At 36.2% G+C, this 15,876-nt stretch overlaps 1 protein-coding gene across 4 annotated transcripts in view; it reads left to right on the forward strand.

The window, feature by feature from the left end:
• The window catches only part of CDK19 (cyclin dependent kinase 19), a 98,184-nt gene that overhangs the window by 46,755 nt on the left and 35,553 nt on the right, over positions 1–15,876 (forward strand). For 3 of the 4 annotated variants that reach the window (XM_058173986.1, XM_058174002.1, XM_058173995.1), the window contains one exon: positions 7,570–7,710. The exons of the other annotated variant lie outside the window; for it this stretch is intronic. In XM_058173986.1, the coding sequence (XP_058029969.1) occupies positions 7,570–7,710 (141 nt within the window). The remainder of the gene's footprint in view (positions 1–7,569; positions 7,711–15,876) is intronic. 4 annotated transcript variants of the gene reach the window in all.

A 15,876-nucleotide genomic window follows, 5' to 3' on the forward strand; every position in this document is an offset into this window, starting at 1 on the left:
ACACAGCATGAACAAGCGAGATGACACCTCCGCCTACCAGCCATTTGGAAACCCGCCCTTATTGACAAGCGAGTCCCTAACACGAGGAATGACACCAGACCCACACTCACGAGGTCCACACAGGATGTCACCACCACATCCACCCAGAAAGCAGACCCAAACCCACACTGATCATGAAGCACGACCAAGGACCAGAAGCCAGACCGCAGCTGCAACATTAGCCATTTCAAACCCCTCAATCCATTCATGCAGCAGACTGACACCCACTATGAAGATGTAGCACGACCACAAAGCCAAACAACAGCTATGCAGCTCACCAGCTCAAATCCCCTGCAGCTCAGACTAATCTGAGCACAACCAAGCCCCCACCAACACAGGACACACCCCAGCCAATCAGAGCACAGAAAAACCCCATCCAATCAGAGCACAAAAACCCCATCCAATCAGAGCACAGCCAAGCTCCCACCCAATCAGTTCAAACCCCACTAGCAGTTAAAAGGAAGAAACAGCTGCGATCACACATTGCTCCCAGAAGCACGAAGCTGAAGCCTGAAGATGACAAATGAGACTTAGCTGATGAACAACACCTAAAACCCGAACTAGACACTCTCACTAACGTACTAACATCCAATGGATTCCAAAGAAATAAGATTACCAAGCAAAGAACAACCAAAGACCTATATATATATATATATATACACACACACACACACACATACATACATACATACATACACATATATATAAATATATTGCTCAGAGATAGAACACCATAAGGATCTGTGTGTGTCTAGAACAGAACTAGACAAGTTTTCTTTTGTCTGATGGAGAAGAAATACACACATACATTCAGATATTAAATACAGTGATATCAGGAATTTATTTTACCTATCAGAACTAAATGAAGCTCACAGTTCTTTCATAAAGAAATTTACATTTAGTAACTTTCCTCTAATTTTTTTCATTTGAACTGGTGTACACATTCAAGACTCCAACATGTATATCCTTTAGGTCTCTTGTAAAATTTAAACTTTTGGTGCTAGCCTCTCCCAGGCACTGACATTTCTTTTCCAGTGGCTTGTTTGTAGTGCACTTGTAAACTATGTCAGGACTTTTTGCCACAGGAAGTGATATTGAGATCTTTTAGATATCCAGTATAAACAATTAATTTTCCTTCTATTTAAAAGATTCCCATGTGATTGGGTTTTCCTGTATTTTTCCTCAGAGGAGCAAATCTCCAGCTGAAGGAGAAACTTTGTCTGAAGGAGAGACATTGTCTCTCACTCCAATACATCTGATGTGCCATCCAGTTTGAGAAGCCCAGGGGCTCCTTTTATGAAGAAACCAAAACATTAGGCAGATTTCCCATTTATTTTCCAGTTTGGCCTCAGCGAGTGCTTTAGAATTAAAGATTTTGAAAGCTCTGCACTACATGCTGGCAGTTACATTATAACTTAAAGATGGGCTTGAAGATCAATATAAGAAAGAATTCATTCAGATCTCGACTGTAAGCTAAGATTTTATATGTGCAATTAGTGTAATATTTTTGAAGTATTACATTTAATATGAAATGAAATATTTGCCTTTTGCAGCATGTTGTGGTAGGTTTCATGAGGAAATATTCCTCTTCTCTTTTTGCCGGATCAGTTCAAGCTATACTTAATGAATATTAAATTAACATGAAAGTTAGATTTGCTAGAGACAAATTACTGTATTGCTTAAACGGTGTGATGAAAACTCATTATGAAACCTATGAGTAATAGTTTACCATCAAGAAAATTACATGTATAAACTGTTCCAACCAAAGAGAAACTTGGATCACAATAATATAAAGTCATGAGATTTCATGCTGTTGCATGTGCCATATAATTTAATTGGAGAGTCTTGTTCTTGTAGTTTTAGTAACTTGCACCCACTCTGGAAGCTTTCTCCATCGAAGTTAATTACACCAAGAGTAAATGTACACTTCATAGCTCAAAAGTGTCATAGTCTCATTGTGAACAGCTTCATTTCATATGCACAAAACTTTATCTCTGTGTTTCAGTTGTTTGCTTTTAAAAGCAACTGCAGAAGGATGCATTGGTGCTATAATAGGAAGCATGTTTAATAATTCATTGCAATTCTTGCCTCCTGAATACTGCATGCTTTGTTTGAAAAAGAACCATCTAACAATAGTTTTGAAGGGGCACTCGTTCTTGTTGATTGTCTGTTGTAAAGTCATAATACAAAGTGTACGTTCTTCCTAATGTGCCCTAGCTTCCAGGGTCTCAATGCATGCAATACATCATTATTACAAATTCCTAGGCTATATAATTTCATATAAATGCTACCAATATTTGCATGTATTTGTACTGTGGATGTTTTTTCCCCGTTCACTTTCTAGTTTATTTTCTTAAAATAAAGCATGCAACTCATTAAAAAGTTATATTCCCATCCAATTGTTAGATTAATGACTCCTTCACATTTACCTGCATTGTTCAGGGAGCCACTTCCTGCATGGTATGTTCCCATGCAATTTTAGTTGTTATACTGTACAATACAAACCAGAACAGGACATATGCTGTTCCCACTCAAATGTTTTTCTCCCACTTGGCTGAGAAGTATCCACATGATTGACCTTGCCTATTTGATTCTTGGAATGTTCTGTCTTAAGTGCTCTTATTCAATGGAGTAAATATAAATTGGTCATTTCCACAGCCCTTCACTTTCTCTAGTCTAGTGCAACTTTTCTTGTTCTTTTGTTTTTGCACAGGAACAATTAATCATCTCTTGAAACCTAGAAGTCAGCAACATTATTACCCTCCAAACAGATTTCTCTCTCTCTCTCTCTCTCTCCTCTTCCCCCACTTTTCAATAAAGTGTAGAAAGCAGTCGTACTGGTTTAACATTAAGTAATCATCCACCTCTGTGAACAAGATATTTTTTTTAAAAGAATGATAACTTGAGGCTAGTGAAGAACTTTAAGCGAAATGAAATATGAAGAAAATGTTGTCCTGGAGATAACTGCTGGATTTTGAACCCATGGAATTGTTTTTTCTTGCTGTACAGAGTTGAAAACTGTTTAATGTTATTTTCTGGCATTTGGTGATGATGGCCCAAATTAATATCCCTCAAGGTCTGAATAACTCCTCCTCTCAGTTATCCTAAGCATCGCTCCATATTTCCCCATTGTCTTTTTTTCTCACTCCCAACTTTGTCTCTTTCCATGCTGCCTCTTACACTTGGAACAGCTTCCCAGTCAACGTATGTAAACTCCTTCAAAAAAAAAATACCAATGTTGAAATCCACATGCTTAGGAACATATTTCTTTTATTAACACCATAACTTCTTGAAGATGATAGTCTAGGGTGATTATTTTTTTTATACTTGATACTGAGAGCCAGCATGGTATAGCCAGTAAAGAGGTGGGGGGGGAACAGTAGACCCCAATTTAAATCTTGAACAAATCATCAGAAGTCATTGATTTGCCTTGGAACAGGCATAATTTCTCATTTCATATTTTTCCTCTTATAATATACAGATTAAAATGTTAACTAATTTATTGTCAGGATGAACCTACTCCAGAATTTGCAGGACCAAATTCTGTGTCCAAAGATAATTTTCCTATGTGGCCATTAATATTGATGGATTGATATTTATCATTCTCCAGAAAACCCTTTCTTCTATGAGAGTTGGGAATTTAATTAGTTATGTACTGAGAAATCAGTTGGAGCATCTTCGTATCTTTCACATATTAACTCTGCCATCCCCAGTTTCCCTTCCCAATTTGGAACTGAGAAGAGAGTTATAATGTTGCATAAACTTTGGGCTGATTGCCTACCACCACTGTGTCTCCTACTTTGGGAGCAAGACTAATGACAAAACAGCAAAGGCATATTTGGTGGGGGAAGATATTGAATAAAAACATAGCATTCTTTAACATTTGATAATTGATGTTATACCATTTGTAACATCCATCAATTTTATTATACTGAATTTGTTTTAGGGACAAACATTCTCTTCATTTCTTGATACCTATATCACTCATATTTTAAGGATTCTTTTTGCTAGGTAAATATTCATTTGTTGAAAGGATGTTGCTATGCATTGACTTTTCCTACTTTTATTATGGTTACGTACCAATTTAATTGGAGAAAAAAGTAAGCAAGAGCAATGAGCATTTACAGTACTGCCATTCGTTTTTCTGTTGATCTGTCAACAAGACAAACAATACTTGTTTTGGCTTTAATTCATTATTAATCCACAGGGCTCTTTTGTATGTATTGAATTAGCAACTTATGTGGTAAGCAATAATTGAAATAATTTTACTTTTCAACATTACTTTTATGGAAGTTATAGGTTGGAGTCCTTTGGATTCCTTTTCTATAAAGATTCTATCTTGTGGATAACTTGTGCTTCTTCATTTCAGTCCTTAAGAATGAAATTTAGTACTTGAAATCTCAATGGTATATGAAAGTCACACTTTTGCCCTGGATTTATTTAGATCTGGTGCAAATATAATTCTGACTTTTTGCTAATTTGCAAATTAGCCCCAAATTGACATTTTTCCTCTCATTACCCATTCATACTTTCATAAACATTTTCCCATACCTTTCCTTGACAGTTTTAATTTGTCATGAATAGTAACCATCTGTGGTGTCCTTGATGTTTTTTCAGTTTGGTTGTTTGCCTGCAAATGTTTTACTACCTAACTAGGTAACACCATCAATGCAAGTGGGTGCAGGGTTTGATTCTTGTTTATATACACTGCTTGCCCTGCCAGTTTTGATAGGGATGTGGTTTTCTCCTTGATAATTCCTTGGTATTGTGTCCTGCTTTGTTTTATTATTTCCCTGGTGTTAATCCCTGCTTATCTGGGTGATGGCTCTTGGAGAAGATGTATTCTTTCTTTCTTCTTTTCCTCCTCTCTTTTCTCCTCCTCTTCCTCCTCCTCCTCCTCTTCTTCTTTTTGTCTCTTTTGAGTGGTGAATAAATATGATTTACTACTTTTCTATGTGTCTGTTGATTGCTGAGTTGTTTGAATACCAAGCTTCCAAGAATTCCCTTGTGTTTTGGGATTTAGTTTGGTCTAGGATGCTCATAGTTGCCCAGTTGAAATTATGGTTGACTCTATTTCATGTGAGATTTTTGGATTGCGTCTTTTGATTGCTAGTTGGTACTCCTGGATTTGTTGTTGTTGTTGTTGTTAGTTGCGAAGTCGTGTCCGACCCATCGCAACCTACATAATGACTGTTACAGTCTTTACACTCTATGTTGTAAATGACTTTTTTTCCTTGTGTTACTGTTTCTTTTTGTTTACTTAAATTTTTTTGCAAAGCTTTGGTTGTTTTGTGTGCTATAATAATGTTGTGTACTTGTAACAGTGTGTTGGTTATTTCTGAAAGTTTTGATCTATATGGTATTATCTTTTTCATAGTTTGTGTTGGTTGTGCAGTAGTGGATTGAGTGGTCAAGCACATTTTTATAAAGTTCTGTGGATATAAAGTTGTGTGGAATATGTTATATAGGTGTTCTGTTTTATTTCTTTGGTGTTCTGGATTGCTACAGTGCATTTGTACTTATCTGAGTAATATTTTTATATAGGTCCTCTTGTGGGAGGTTGAGCTGTTACTTTAATAATGCAATACTTGGTTAGTGGGGTTGGGTTTTGGCAGTAGCATTTCCAATGTGCTACAATTTTCTCTGTTGATGTGGATATGCATGATGGGTAGTGTATTGTTGTTTTCTTCTTCCCTTGTGAACTTTATTCCTTTGAACATGTTGATGAATTCATGTGTTTTCTAATTGTTTCTTTTTTATTATGAGGAAGATTCTATACTTTTGCAATATCTGGAAGTGCTATAGTGTCTAGACACTGATTTGTGGTTTCTGCTATAAGTGTTGATAGTGGTGAGGTGATCCCATGGGTGTTCCTAAGATTTGTTGGCATATTTGTTCATCAAACTGAAAGTAGATAGTAAGCAGAGGTTGATGAGGTCCATGATTCTGGTATTTCAATGTTAGTATATTTGGCTAGGTTGGGTATGTTGTGTTATGTGTGTGTTGCGTTACTTCTGCCATGGATTCTTTCACTGCTTTTGGATTTATGCATGTAAAGAATGCTGGGACATTGAATGAAACCATAATTTCATCTTCTATTTTAGGTCTTTCATTTTCTGAAAGCACTGTAGTAGGAGAGTCAATAAAATATTTGCTCCTCTCTGTGAGGCGTCCAAGCTCTTTTGTAAGTTTTTTGGCTGTGTTTCTTGTTAGGATTCCTGGTAATTACACAGTTGGACAAAGTGATATGTTGGGCTTGTATAATTTGGGGCATTCTGCCATACTGCAAACAAACAACCAAGCTCAGAGAACATCAGCACTATATCATTTAACCTTGAGCTACATATATTTTATTCTAATGGAACCATCTAAATCCAACCATCTATTGGAATTTGAAATAAATTTATAGAATTTTATCTGATCCTCATACATAGAAGATTAAGTGATATCAGTTAGTACATCTGTTCAGATATAAAGCTAAATTTAATTAAAAATGACCTATTCAAGGGGGATTTTATGCTGGAGATGGAATGAAGAATGGGCATTGCTGGGCTTGTTTCCAGTTTGAAAACTTCATTTTGCAAAAAGTTCCAGATATTTCTACATTGGAGTTCACAAGTAAAGGAGAGATATTCTGCAGAAGAGTGAAGAGACTGCATCTTCTTATCCAATGTTTCCTAGTTCAATTTTTCCACTGGAAAAATTGTTCTAGTTTACTATATTATAATGTATGGATCATCTTAAATTCAAATTTTCTGTTAGTGTTGATGTGTTTTCTAAATATCTAGAAAAAATATGCATTACTGTTTTCATACCCTGGAGAGGCCATTTTTTACCTGAAAAGGGTGTCCTGTGTTTGAAATGGATTTTGAATGCAAGATCAGTCAAAAGTCTAGAAGTCTTCCCAAACTTTCAGACCACACTGAATGGGAATCCTGGAAATTGTCATCTGACATGCCTAGCGGGCACCAGCTTGAGAAGAATGAACCAAAGGAAAATTTAGGGATTTAGGGCCCAACGGACTTCATTGCTCCTGTTTTCATTTTGCTTTAGTGACAATTTCCTTTCTTATTCCAATTACTGATAAATGTTCAAAAAATGTGCCTAATCTGTATTGCTTTACCATCAACCTGTAAGGTAAGCAAAGTCAATAGGCAAATTTGTTGTATTTCTGAAATTTGTTCCAGATGCAGTCTATAAAATATTTCAGAGCTTTTTAAGTCTTTAGGGTTTTTTTTTAAAGTGGTGGGGGGAATTATCCTAAAATGATTTTAGAACTATAAGATGTCATGAAAATGTCAATGAAGAGCAACTCTGTAGAAAAAAAACCCTGTTTCAATCCATGTACCTTTAAAGCTGAGGAAACAATGTGATGTTTCACTATTATGTTTTCTTTAATATTAGATATAAAAAGTTCATACTTAATTCCAATTTTAGATTTCAAAATTAAAAGACTTTCATCTTTTGCAATTATTTTGTGGGATTTTTTTTACATGGTGCTTTCATGTTTGTGTTCTTTTTTGTTTCCAGCATATTATCAAGTTTCACCGTGCCTCAAAAGCAAACAAAAAACCCATGCAACTGCCAAGATCTATGGTCAAATCACTACTTTATCAGATTCTTGATGGAATCCATTATCTCCATGCAAACTGGGTGCTTCACAGAGACTTAGTAAGTGCTGTGATTTTAACTGCCTACAAATAGACAGTTATATTTGTATTTCTTGAAAAGTAGATAAAAATGCAAAATATTAATCTCACGGATTACTACACTTCTTCCTGAAAACTTTACCATATTTACCCAATAGCAAGATGAGCCAGAATGTAAAAATGCTCATTTCAAAGATAATGCAGAATATATAGAGAAATCCCATGGAGTTCCAAGTGTGTCACCCTAGGTTTGCCAGCTTCAGTTGAAACCAGTCCTAGAGCTTTTCTCCTTCCAATATCTCTAAGCAGCTGATAGGCAGGCAAGCAGTTATTGATCAGAAGCCACACTCCAAAATGGCAGAGCAGAACAGTAACAATAACAAAAGATACAACAAAACAACTTTTTAAAATCTATGTAAAATTAAATATTTCATATTTATCAAATTAACTGATCCCCTCTCCCCACACATCAACTATTGTGTCCCAAACATAGCAGATATAGGAAAAAAGAAAACAGAATGGAATGAGGTGAGGGAGAAAATAGATATAAATGGGAAAGGACAGGAAGGACAAAGCTAGAGATGAGGTGAGAAGAAATAATTAGCAGAGAAAAAAAGAAAAGAAAAGTCCTCTTTAGTAATTTCAGAAAAGGGCTAATCTTCAAAGGCACCCATACTTTTCAGTAGTGATGCCTTGAAACATTTCAATCCCCTCCCATGTTTGTTTATAGCAGCCTGTATATCTGGAGTAAAAGATTGTCTCTTTGTCAGTAAAAAATGGTAAACAACTTTTAGAAATTTCAAAGAGAAAATTAATTTTAGCAATAGCATTTAGACTTATAGACAGCTTCACAGTGCTTTTCAGATATTTATAATCACTCTTTAAGTGATTTATACAGTCAGTATATTGCCCCCAACAATTTGGGTCCTCATTTTACCAACCTTGAAAGGATGGAAGGCTGAGTCAATCTTGAGTCAATGCGAATCAAACTGCTGAACAGCTGGCATTCTACAGTCAGCAGAATTAGCCTGCAATGCTGCATTATAACCACTGCACCACCATGGCTTATTTTAATAACATCTTAGGATATTTTTACTTATAGCATATTTTACAGGTCAATTTTAAAACTGTTAAAAACAACTATAGAGTCTGCTACATTTTACATTGGAAGATATTAAAATATAATAGGGCAATTGTATTTTTCTACTATTGTAAAAACTGCAGCTACCATTTTGTTGAAATTCTCTCAACTTTTCACATAGTTTATAGGAAATAAACTAATGGTGACATAATTCTGCATCAGTTTAAATGATTCCTTAACAATATTGAAAATATTGTCTAAAAAGAAACTTAAAATAGCCCTGAGTTGATTCTGCATGAGAGCATTCTGGCAGCTTTCAAGATTCTGTTATTGTATCCTATAATGATAAAGTAGAATATCATTAGTACTTGTAGAGACTGTTACTTGACCTGAGCTACCTTGAAGGATTCATCGGGTTGTAGTGTTTTGGGTATAGAAACAAATACAATTCCATTCAAAACAGAAAAGTCAGTTAAAAAAAATTAGTTAAATGTAATTATTAAATTTTTAAAATTTTTAAATTGGTAAATTTAAATTATTTAATTTTAATGCTTAAAAAAGATGAGACTTTTCTTGAGTTTTCTGTTCTTTAAAGAACGACTTGAATAATTAACATTATTACAAGGCCTTGTGTCTTTGAGCTGCCTTCTCAATCCAGTGTGAAATGATATCCAATTGTATACCCTGAAACAGTTGCACTGCTGTCTAGGAATATTATAGTATTGATAGAGCAAGTGAATAGGGAGTGGGCAAATGGAGTTGCCTTTGAGTTCAATAGGAAGAACCTTAACAATTTTCCTTCTAATTCAGCCTGTTTTTAGCTAACTTAAAGTCTGCAAAAGGAGCAAGAGAAAATATAAGCAATGACTATTACTGCTTTAAGGAGCAGAGAGTTTTTAGTTGTGACCTGTAGTGTTTGTTGCAAATTTGTTCTCCTATTCCAGAACAACTTGTGATGACTGTAGCAATCCTTGAAAAAAAACACAAACTTATTGGAAAACAAATGTCCTGTAGAATATCAAGAGATGACCTTGAGGCTGAAACATTCCTTAAGTTCTGATGGACAAGATTGTATTTTGAAGAGATTTAGGAAAATGCCTCTCATGATGCATTGAGGTGTAAAAGGGAAGAGAGGTAAAGCACAATCAGACTTGTAAGATTTTGGTACTATGTTCTTTCTCAATAAAGTATAGTTCTAATCTTCCTATGGAGTTGGTTTCCTGATCTAGTCTATCTTGTAGGGCTGACATGACCATGTTTCTCTTCAGAAGAGAGGTACTATGTTTTTTAAGAAAATCAAGAAAGGTGCTATAACAGGGATTGATGGGGGTGGGTGGGAAACCTTTCAATTCTTTATAAGGAAGACAAAGAAATAAACCAACTCAAATAATTGAAACGAGTCACAGAAAATACTTCAGACCATTGGAGCTCAGAAATAGTTTTTAGGCCTTTGGAGGATAAACTGGTTCAGAGCCTTTGAGAAAAGAAAAAAGGCTAGGATTAGGAGACATGATAGTAGAATCCTAAAGAACAGAGGGGATGCAAATAAACCTTTCAAGAAGAACCTTCTTGTTTGGGTAAATCATAACTCACTATTAGGAAGAACAGAAGTGTATTCACTGGAACTAATAAATCTTTTCGTCTAATTCTTAATACTACAATTGCACCAGTTATCTGGTATCTATATGCTTTACAGTAAGAAGTACTCAGACATTTCTCAAAAATGTTTCTTCAAGTCCACACTCATTGCTCATTATGGGAAATAGTAACCTAAGTTTTAATATGATATATGTGCTCCTGATTGTAGCAGCAGTGTGATCATTCCCATGACAGAATTATAAACTGCTTCTGTATGTCTAGTCAGTATAAATTAATATGATATGATATTTTTTCCTTTTAAATAGCTTTTATCTATTTAATGTACATGTTATTTTGGCCTTGTAGAAAGGCTATGGTGGAAATAAGAATCATAGCATAGAAGAAACATGTTAGACAGCACCTTACAAAGACTACATTTTATAGGGGATTCATCCATCTTATCTCAGCATAGTTTATCGATATAAAGGTGGATGAAGATGGAATGTATGCGGTAGGCAGGAACCTATATGAATTGTGATAAGCATTTTTTTAATTGTGGTTAGCTTATCTCATATCATAGTAATGAGTTAATAGCAAGGAGGAAGGACTTCTGGTTGTGGCCTATACTGACACCAACAGTATTTGAAAATATAGTCCTGAAGTTGTAGACAATGGCTTTTTGAAAAGCATTAGCTTACATTACTAAATGTCTAGAAACACTGTGAGCCAAAGTGGCGCAATGGTTAGAGTGCAATACTGCAAGCTACTTCTGCTGACTGCAATTTGGTAGTTCAATTCTCACCAGGCTCAAGGTTGACTCAGCCTTCCATCCTTCCGAGGTGGGTAAAATGAGGACCCAATTTGTTGAGGGCAATATGCTGACTCTGTAAACCACTTAGAGAGGGCTGTAAAGCAGGGGTGAAATGCTCTCAGTTCGGACCAGATCACCCGATTTGGTAGCGATGGTGGTGGGTGGTTCGGAGAATCGGTAGCAAAAATCCCTGACCCCACCCCCTGCCTCTGCTGAGCCGCGCCTTCGTCAGAGTTTTTTTTTACTTTTTTTTTTTTTTACTTTTAAAAGCATTTTTCTTCAGCCCCCCAAAAAAAGCCTTTGATGTTCGCGCGGCTCAGCTGGGATCATCAGAACCCTTTAAACTCTTTTTTTAAACAACCTCTTCGGCTGAAGAGGTTGTAAAAAAAAAAGCTTTTAAAAGGCTCCTCTGGTGATACCAGTTGAGTTGCCTGAACACCAGAACCTTTAAAAAACATGTTTTCTACAAGCTCTTTGGCTGAAGAGGTTGTTAAAACAATCCTTTTAAGAGGTTCTGACAATCAGGCAACTTCAGCTGGGATCGTCAGAAGAGCCTTTTAAAATCTTTTTTTCCTTTGGCGATCCCAGCTGAGTTGCCTGATCATCACAGGCTTTTAAAATCATTTTTTTACAACCTCTTACAACAGCCCACGCCCATGCCCAACCAACCCCCCTCCCTAGTTACCTAATTGCTGCTCCTTTCGGGCTTGCTAAGCCTTGCTTTGCTTCGGCTGCTGCAATCAGTTGCATCAGCTAGCAGCTGAATCTGCCTGCCTGCAATCCATCTCCTCGGTCAGCAACTCAATCTGCCATTGCTGGCTGAGAAACTCTGGGAGCTGAAGTCCACAAACCTTAAAGTTACTAAGGTTGGAGACCCCGATCTAAAAAATATAAATAAAATAAAATAATAAAATATTTGAGCGGCTTTCTGAAATTTGTTGTGTTTCTGTAGTGTTTCACTCTAACTACAAAAACACACAAAATCTCACAAAGCTGTATGTGGCATTTTGTGTGTGTGTGTGTGTGTGTGTGTGTGTGTGTCTGAGTCAGTTGTGTATGTGTAAAGTGTGAAAGTCGGGTTTTGAGCTTTTTGTGGCTGTGTGAGGTTCCTGCTTGTTGCAGGGGCCATTTTGGGTGAAGTGCAGCTGCTTTTACATTGTGTGTGAGTCAGTTGTGTTGTATTGTGTGTGTGTAAAGTGTGAAAATTGGTTTTTGGTACCTCTTATTGTTTTGTATACTTCGTTTATTATTTTTATTATTTATTGTTATTGGCCATGCCCACCCAGTCATCGGACCAAGCCGCACCCACCAATTAAGCCACGGCCACAGAACCGGTAGGGAAAATTTTTAGATTTCACCCCTGCTGTAAAGCACTGTGAAGCGGTATATAAGTCTAAGTGCTATTGCTAAACAGCATTCCGGGATGACGAGAACTGAAGTCAAGGTTTTTTTAAAAAAAATCAAAGTCCTAGGCTGACTGCAGACCCAGATTAGACATTGGATCCTCCCAGGGAAAAATGTTGTTCTTGTTCAGCCCTGCCTGAGCCTTTCTGTATCTTTTGCTGGTGTTCTTTTCGTATTCTCTTTAGTACTGTCTCCTGGTTTGTCCTTTTGTCCTGAGTTGTTCTTTGGTCCTAGCCTTCTGCTTCATCTCTTCCCACCTTTCCACACATTTCTGAGCTGAAATTGAAAAATCTGAAACAAGTGCTAAGTGGAAGGGCTGCCCAATTGTTCCCTCCATAAGCACATGGCTATGTATTATTTCTGAAGTGAAATCTCATGACAGCTTTTGGTCTTATCAGAACCTTTTATTTAAAGTAGGTGTTCTGTGGGTGCAGCTAATTTTTAGCTTGCTGCCTCATGACCATTCCAACTAAACTGATAGCGCAGAGCTGTTTCCTTGCCTTCTTAATCCAATGGCAAAACATCATTTCACACTTGAACAATAGGACAGCAAAAACTATGCTAATTTCTTGGTTTAATCCTTCCTACTGTGCTGAGATTCCATTTGCAATCGTTTTATGAACATTGTTTATATCTTCTGGATAAAATATGTCCTTCAAGGGACATTTATAAGAGCATTTTTAGAATTCTGCTCTGTCACAATGTTGCTGACTGTATTTTAACAATTTTCAAAATAGCAGGCACAGATTGTGAACAAACCCCACTGTTTTTACTAGAATATAGTGGTATTATTGTTACAATATTAAAAAAAAAATTGCAATTGAAATATGCAATTGCCATGAGAATACCTTAATTTCTTAACATTTCTTTTTTTTCCCATCAAACAATGGCCACATATTGTTTGGTGGAAAAAAAATGATTTCTCTCTTGCTTACCATTTTAAGTTACAAAGAAGTTTCCTTTGAGATTCCCCCCCTCCAATTCCAGGCAGAAATAAAAAGAGACAAATTCTACAGCCTACCCCCTATAAATAATGAGGTCACATTCTTGCCCTTCTCCTTTCTCTTATCCCCCAACCCTCAAATCCTATTTTAGTTAGTTTAAAGCCATCAAGTTTAATCAAATGGTCAAATCGTGGCTCCCGAGTGACACCTATCCTGCGCAGGCTGCACTGGCTACCTGTGGCCTTCCGGGTGCGCTTCAAGGTGTTGGTGAACGTCTTTAAAGCGCTCCATGGCATAGGGCCGGGTTACTTACGGGACCGCCTGCTGCTACCAAATACCTCTCACCGACCCGTGCGCTCTCACAGAGAGGGACTCCTCAGGGTGCCGTCGGCGCGACAATGTCGTCTGGCGACACCCAGGGGACGGGCCTTCTCTGTGGGGGCCCCCGCCCTCTGGAACGAGCTCCCCCCAGGACTTCGTCAACTTCCGGACCTCCGAACCTTTCGCCGCGAGCTCAAAACTTACTTATTTATCTGCGCTGGACTGGGTTAGTTTTTTAAGTTATGGGTTTTTAAATGGGTTTTACTTCCAAATTTTAATTATGGCCAATTTAAATAAGTTTTTTATTAGTATTTTAATTGTATGTATTGTGCATTTTACTTGGCTGTGAACCGCCCTGAGTCCTTCGGGAGAAGGGCGGTATACAAATTTAAATAATAAATAATAAATAAATAAATAAATCATATATGTCACATATATTTCAAGCTATTATATGTTAGAAAATACTTTCATTCTTGCTCAGAATTTGGACCTAGTTGAAAGAAAATAATTTTTCTAAGCACTTCTCTTATTTAGATAAACCTGACAAAACACCACATGGGCAGAATCACCACACATTATAAAATTGGGTTTTCACATTTCAAGTCTCTAAGTGCTAGACCCTAACCTTCAAATTGCACATTTAGATTTTCTATTATACTTTTCTTTTACAAGGATCATTCCCAAATAATTACATCAAGCACTGTAATTTTGCTGGCTGAGTCTAACTTTTATTTTTTCCCCATCCTGCTATTTGTCATGCTCAAATAAACGAGCTAATGGTTTTCAAAAAGAGCCAAGATGCAGATAAGTCTCCCCCTTTTAAAGAAATAATACACAAATTTATTTTCTGATTAACTCTTTCTTGATTTAATCACACAGGTTATCATAGCCAACCATTTAAAGACAAATTCAGCCTAATTAAGGGATCTGAACTATAGCAGTTCCTATTGTTGCTGAAAAAGAATGTTACTCTGGAAATATTCTTATTTTCTTTAACATTGAGACTACAGAGACTTTTTATGCCATTAATAAAGATATACAAAGCCCATCATATGATCAAGATTCTTTTACTTTTATATTGTCTCCCTTATAAATTTATATTTCAGGTATGTGCAGTGATTCATTCTAACTAAGTAGTTCAGAAGACATGATACCCAGGTAGCAAGCCTTTCAGTATTTTACTAATCTTCCTGTGTCCCAAGGTTTTTCATTAAAGTTAACTACAGGATCAAAATAACAATGGATGCAAATGTACAAAACATATGAATGTCCTAATAAAAATTCTCATTCATTGTACAAAATGATGCAAAGTGATACTGTACACCGCCCTGAGTCCTTCGGGAGAAGGGCGGTATAAAAATCTAATAAAAAATAATAATAAAAATAAAAAAAAGAGATGCTATGGCTCTAGAAAGAGTGCAGAAAAGAGCAACAAAGATGATAAGGTGTCTGGAGGCTAAACCGTACAATGAACGATTGACGGAACTAGATATGTGTAATACACAGTCCCAGTGTATTCTGTCTGTATGCACATTTGCACAATAATGATCATACAAGGCCTTATGTACAAGGGATCTTGAAATCCAGTGCTTTAAATCCATGATACATTGATCACGTTAAAGCCAGTGGCTTAATTTATCAAATAATATCTGTGCCATGTTAAATAATCATACAATCATTATTGTTTATTCATTTTCATTGCCATTATGTTATCAGGATCTCTATTTTTGGGGATTTCTCTGTTACTCTGGTGTGAATTACTGAGTGTTTAAAACCTTTGTTTTTATTACATTTTCTCTTTAGGAGAGTGTGTTTTTCTAATTTCTGTTCTAGTTTTTTGCAAGAATCTCAGCAGCATTTATACTTTTCAGCATTAATTTACCATACAAATATTTTCATGTATGATAGTAAATCCTTGCAATATAGTTTCATAAGGCAATACAATGCATTTTTAAAGTAAAAATGTGCATGGACAACAGCACTATGCTAAAGAGAATGTTTTTCTCATGGGAATGTCAAGTTTCAAAAGAATTATATTCTAGATAAGCC

The sequence above is a fragment of the Ahaetulla prasina genome, chromosome 1, assembly GCF_028640845.1.
Source record: "Ahaetulla prasina isolate Xishuangbanna chromosome 1, ASM2864084v1, whole genome shotgun sequence".
NCBI lineage: Eukaryota > Metazoa > Chordata > Lepidosauria > Squamata > Colubridae > Ahaetulla > Ahaetulla prasina.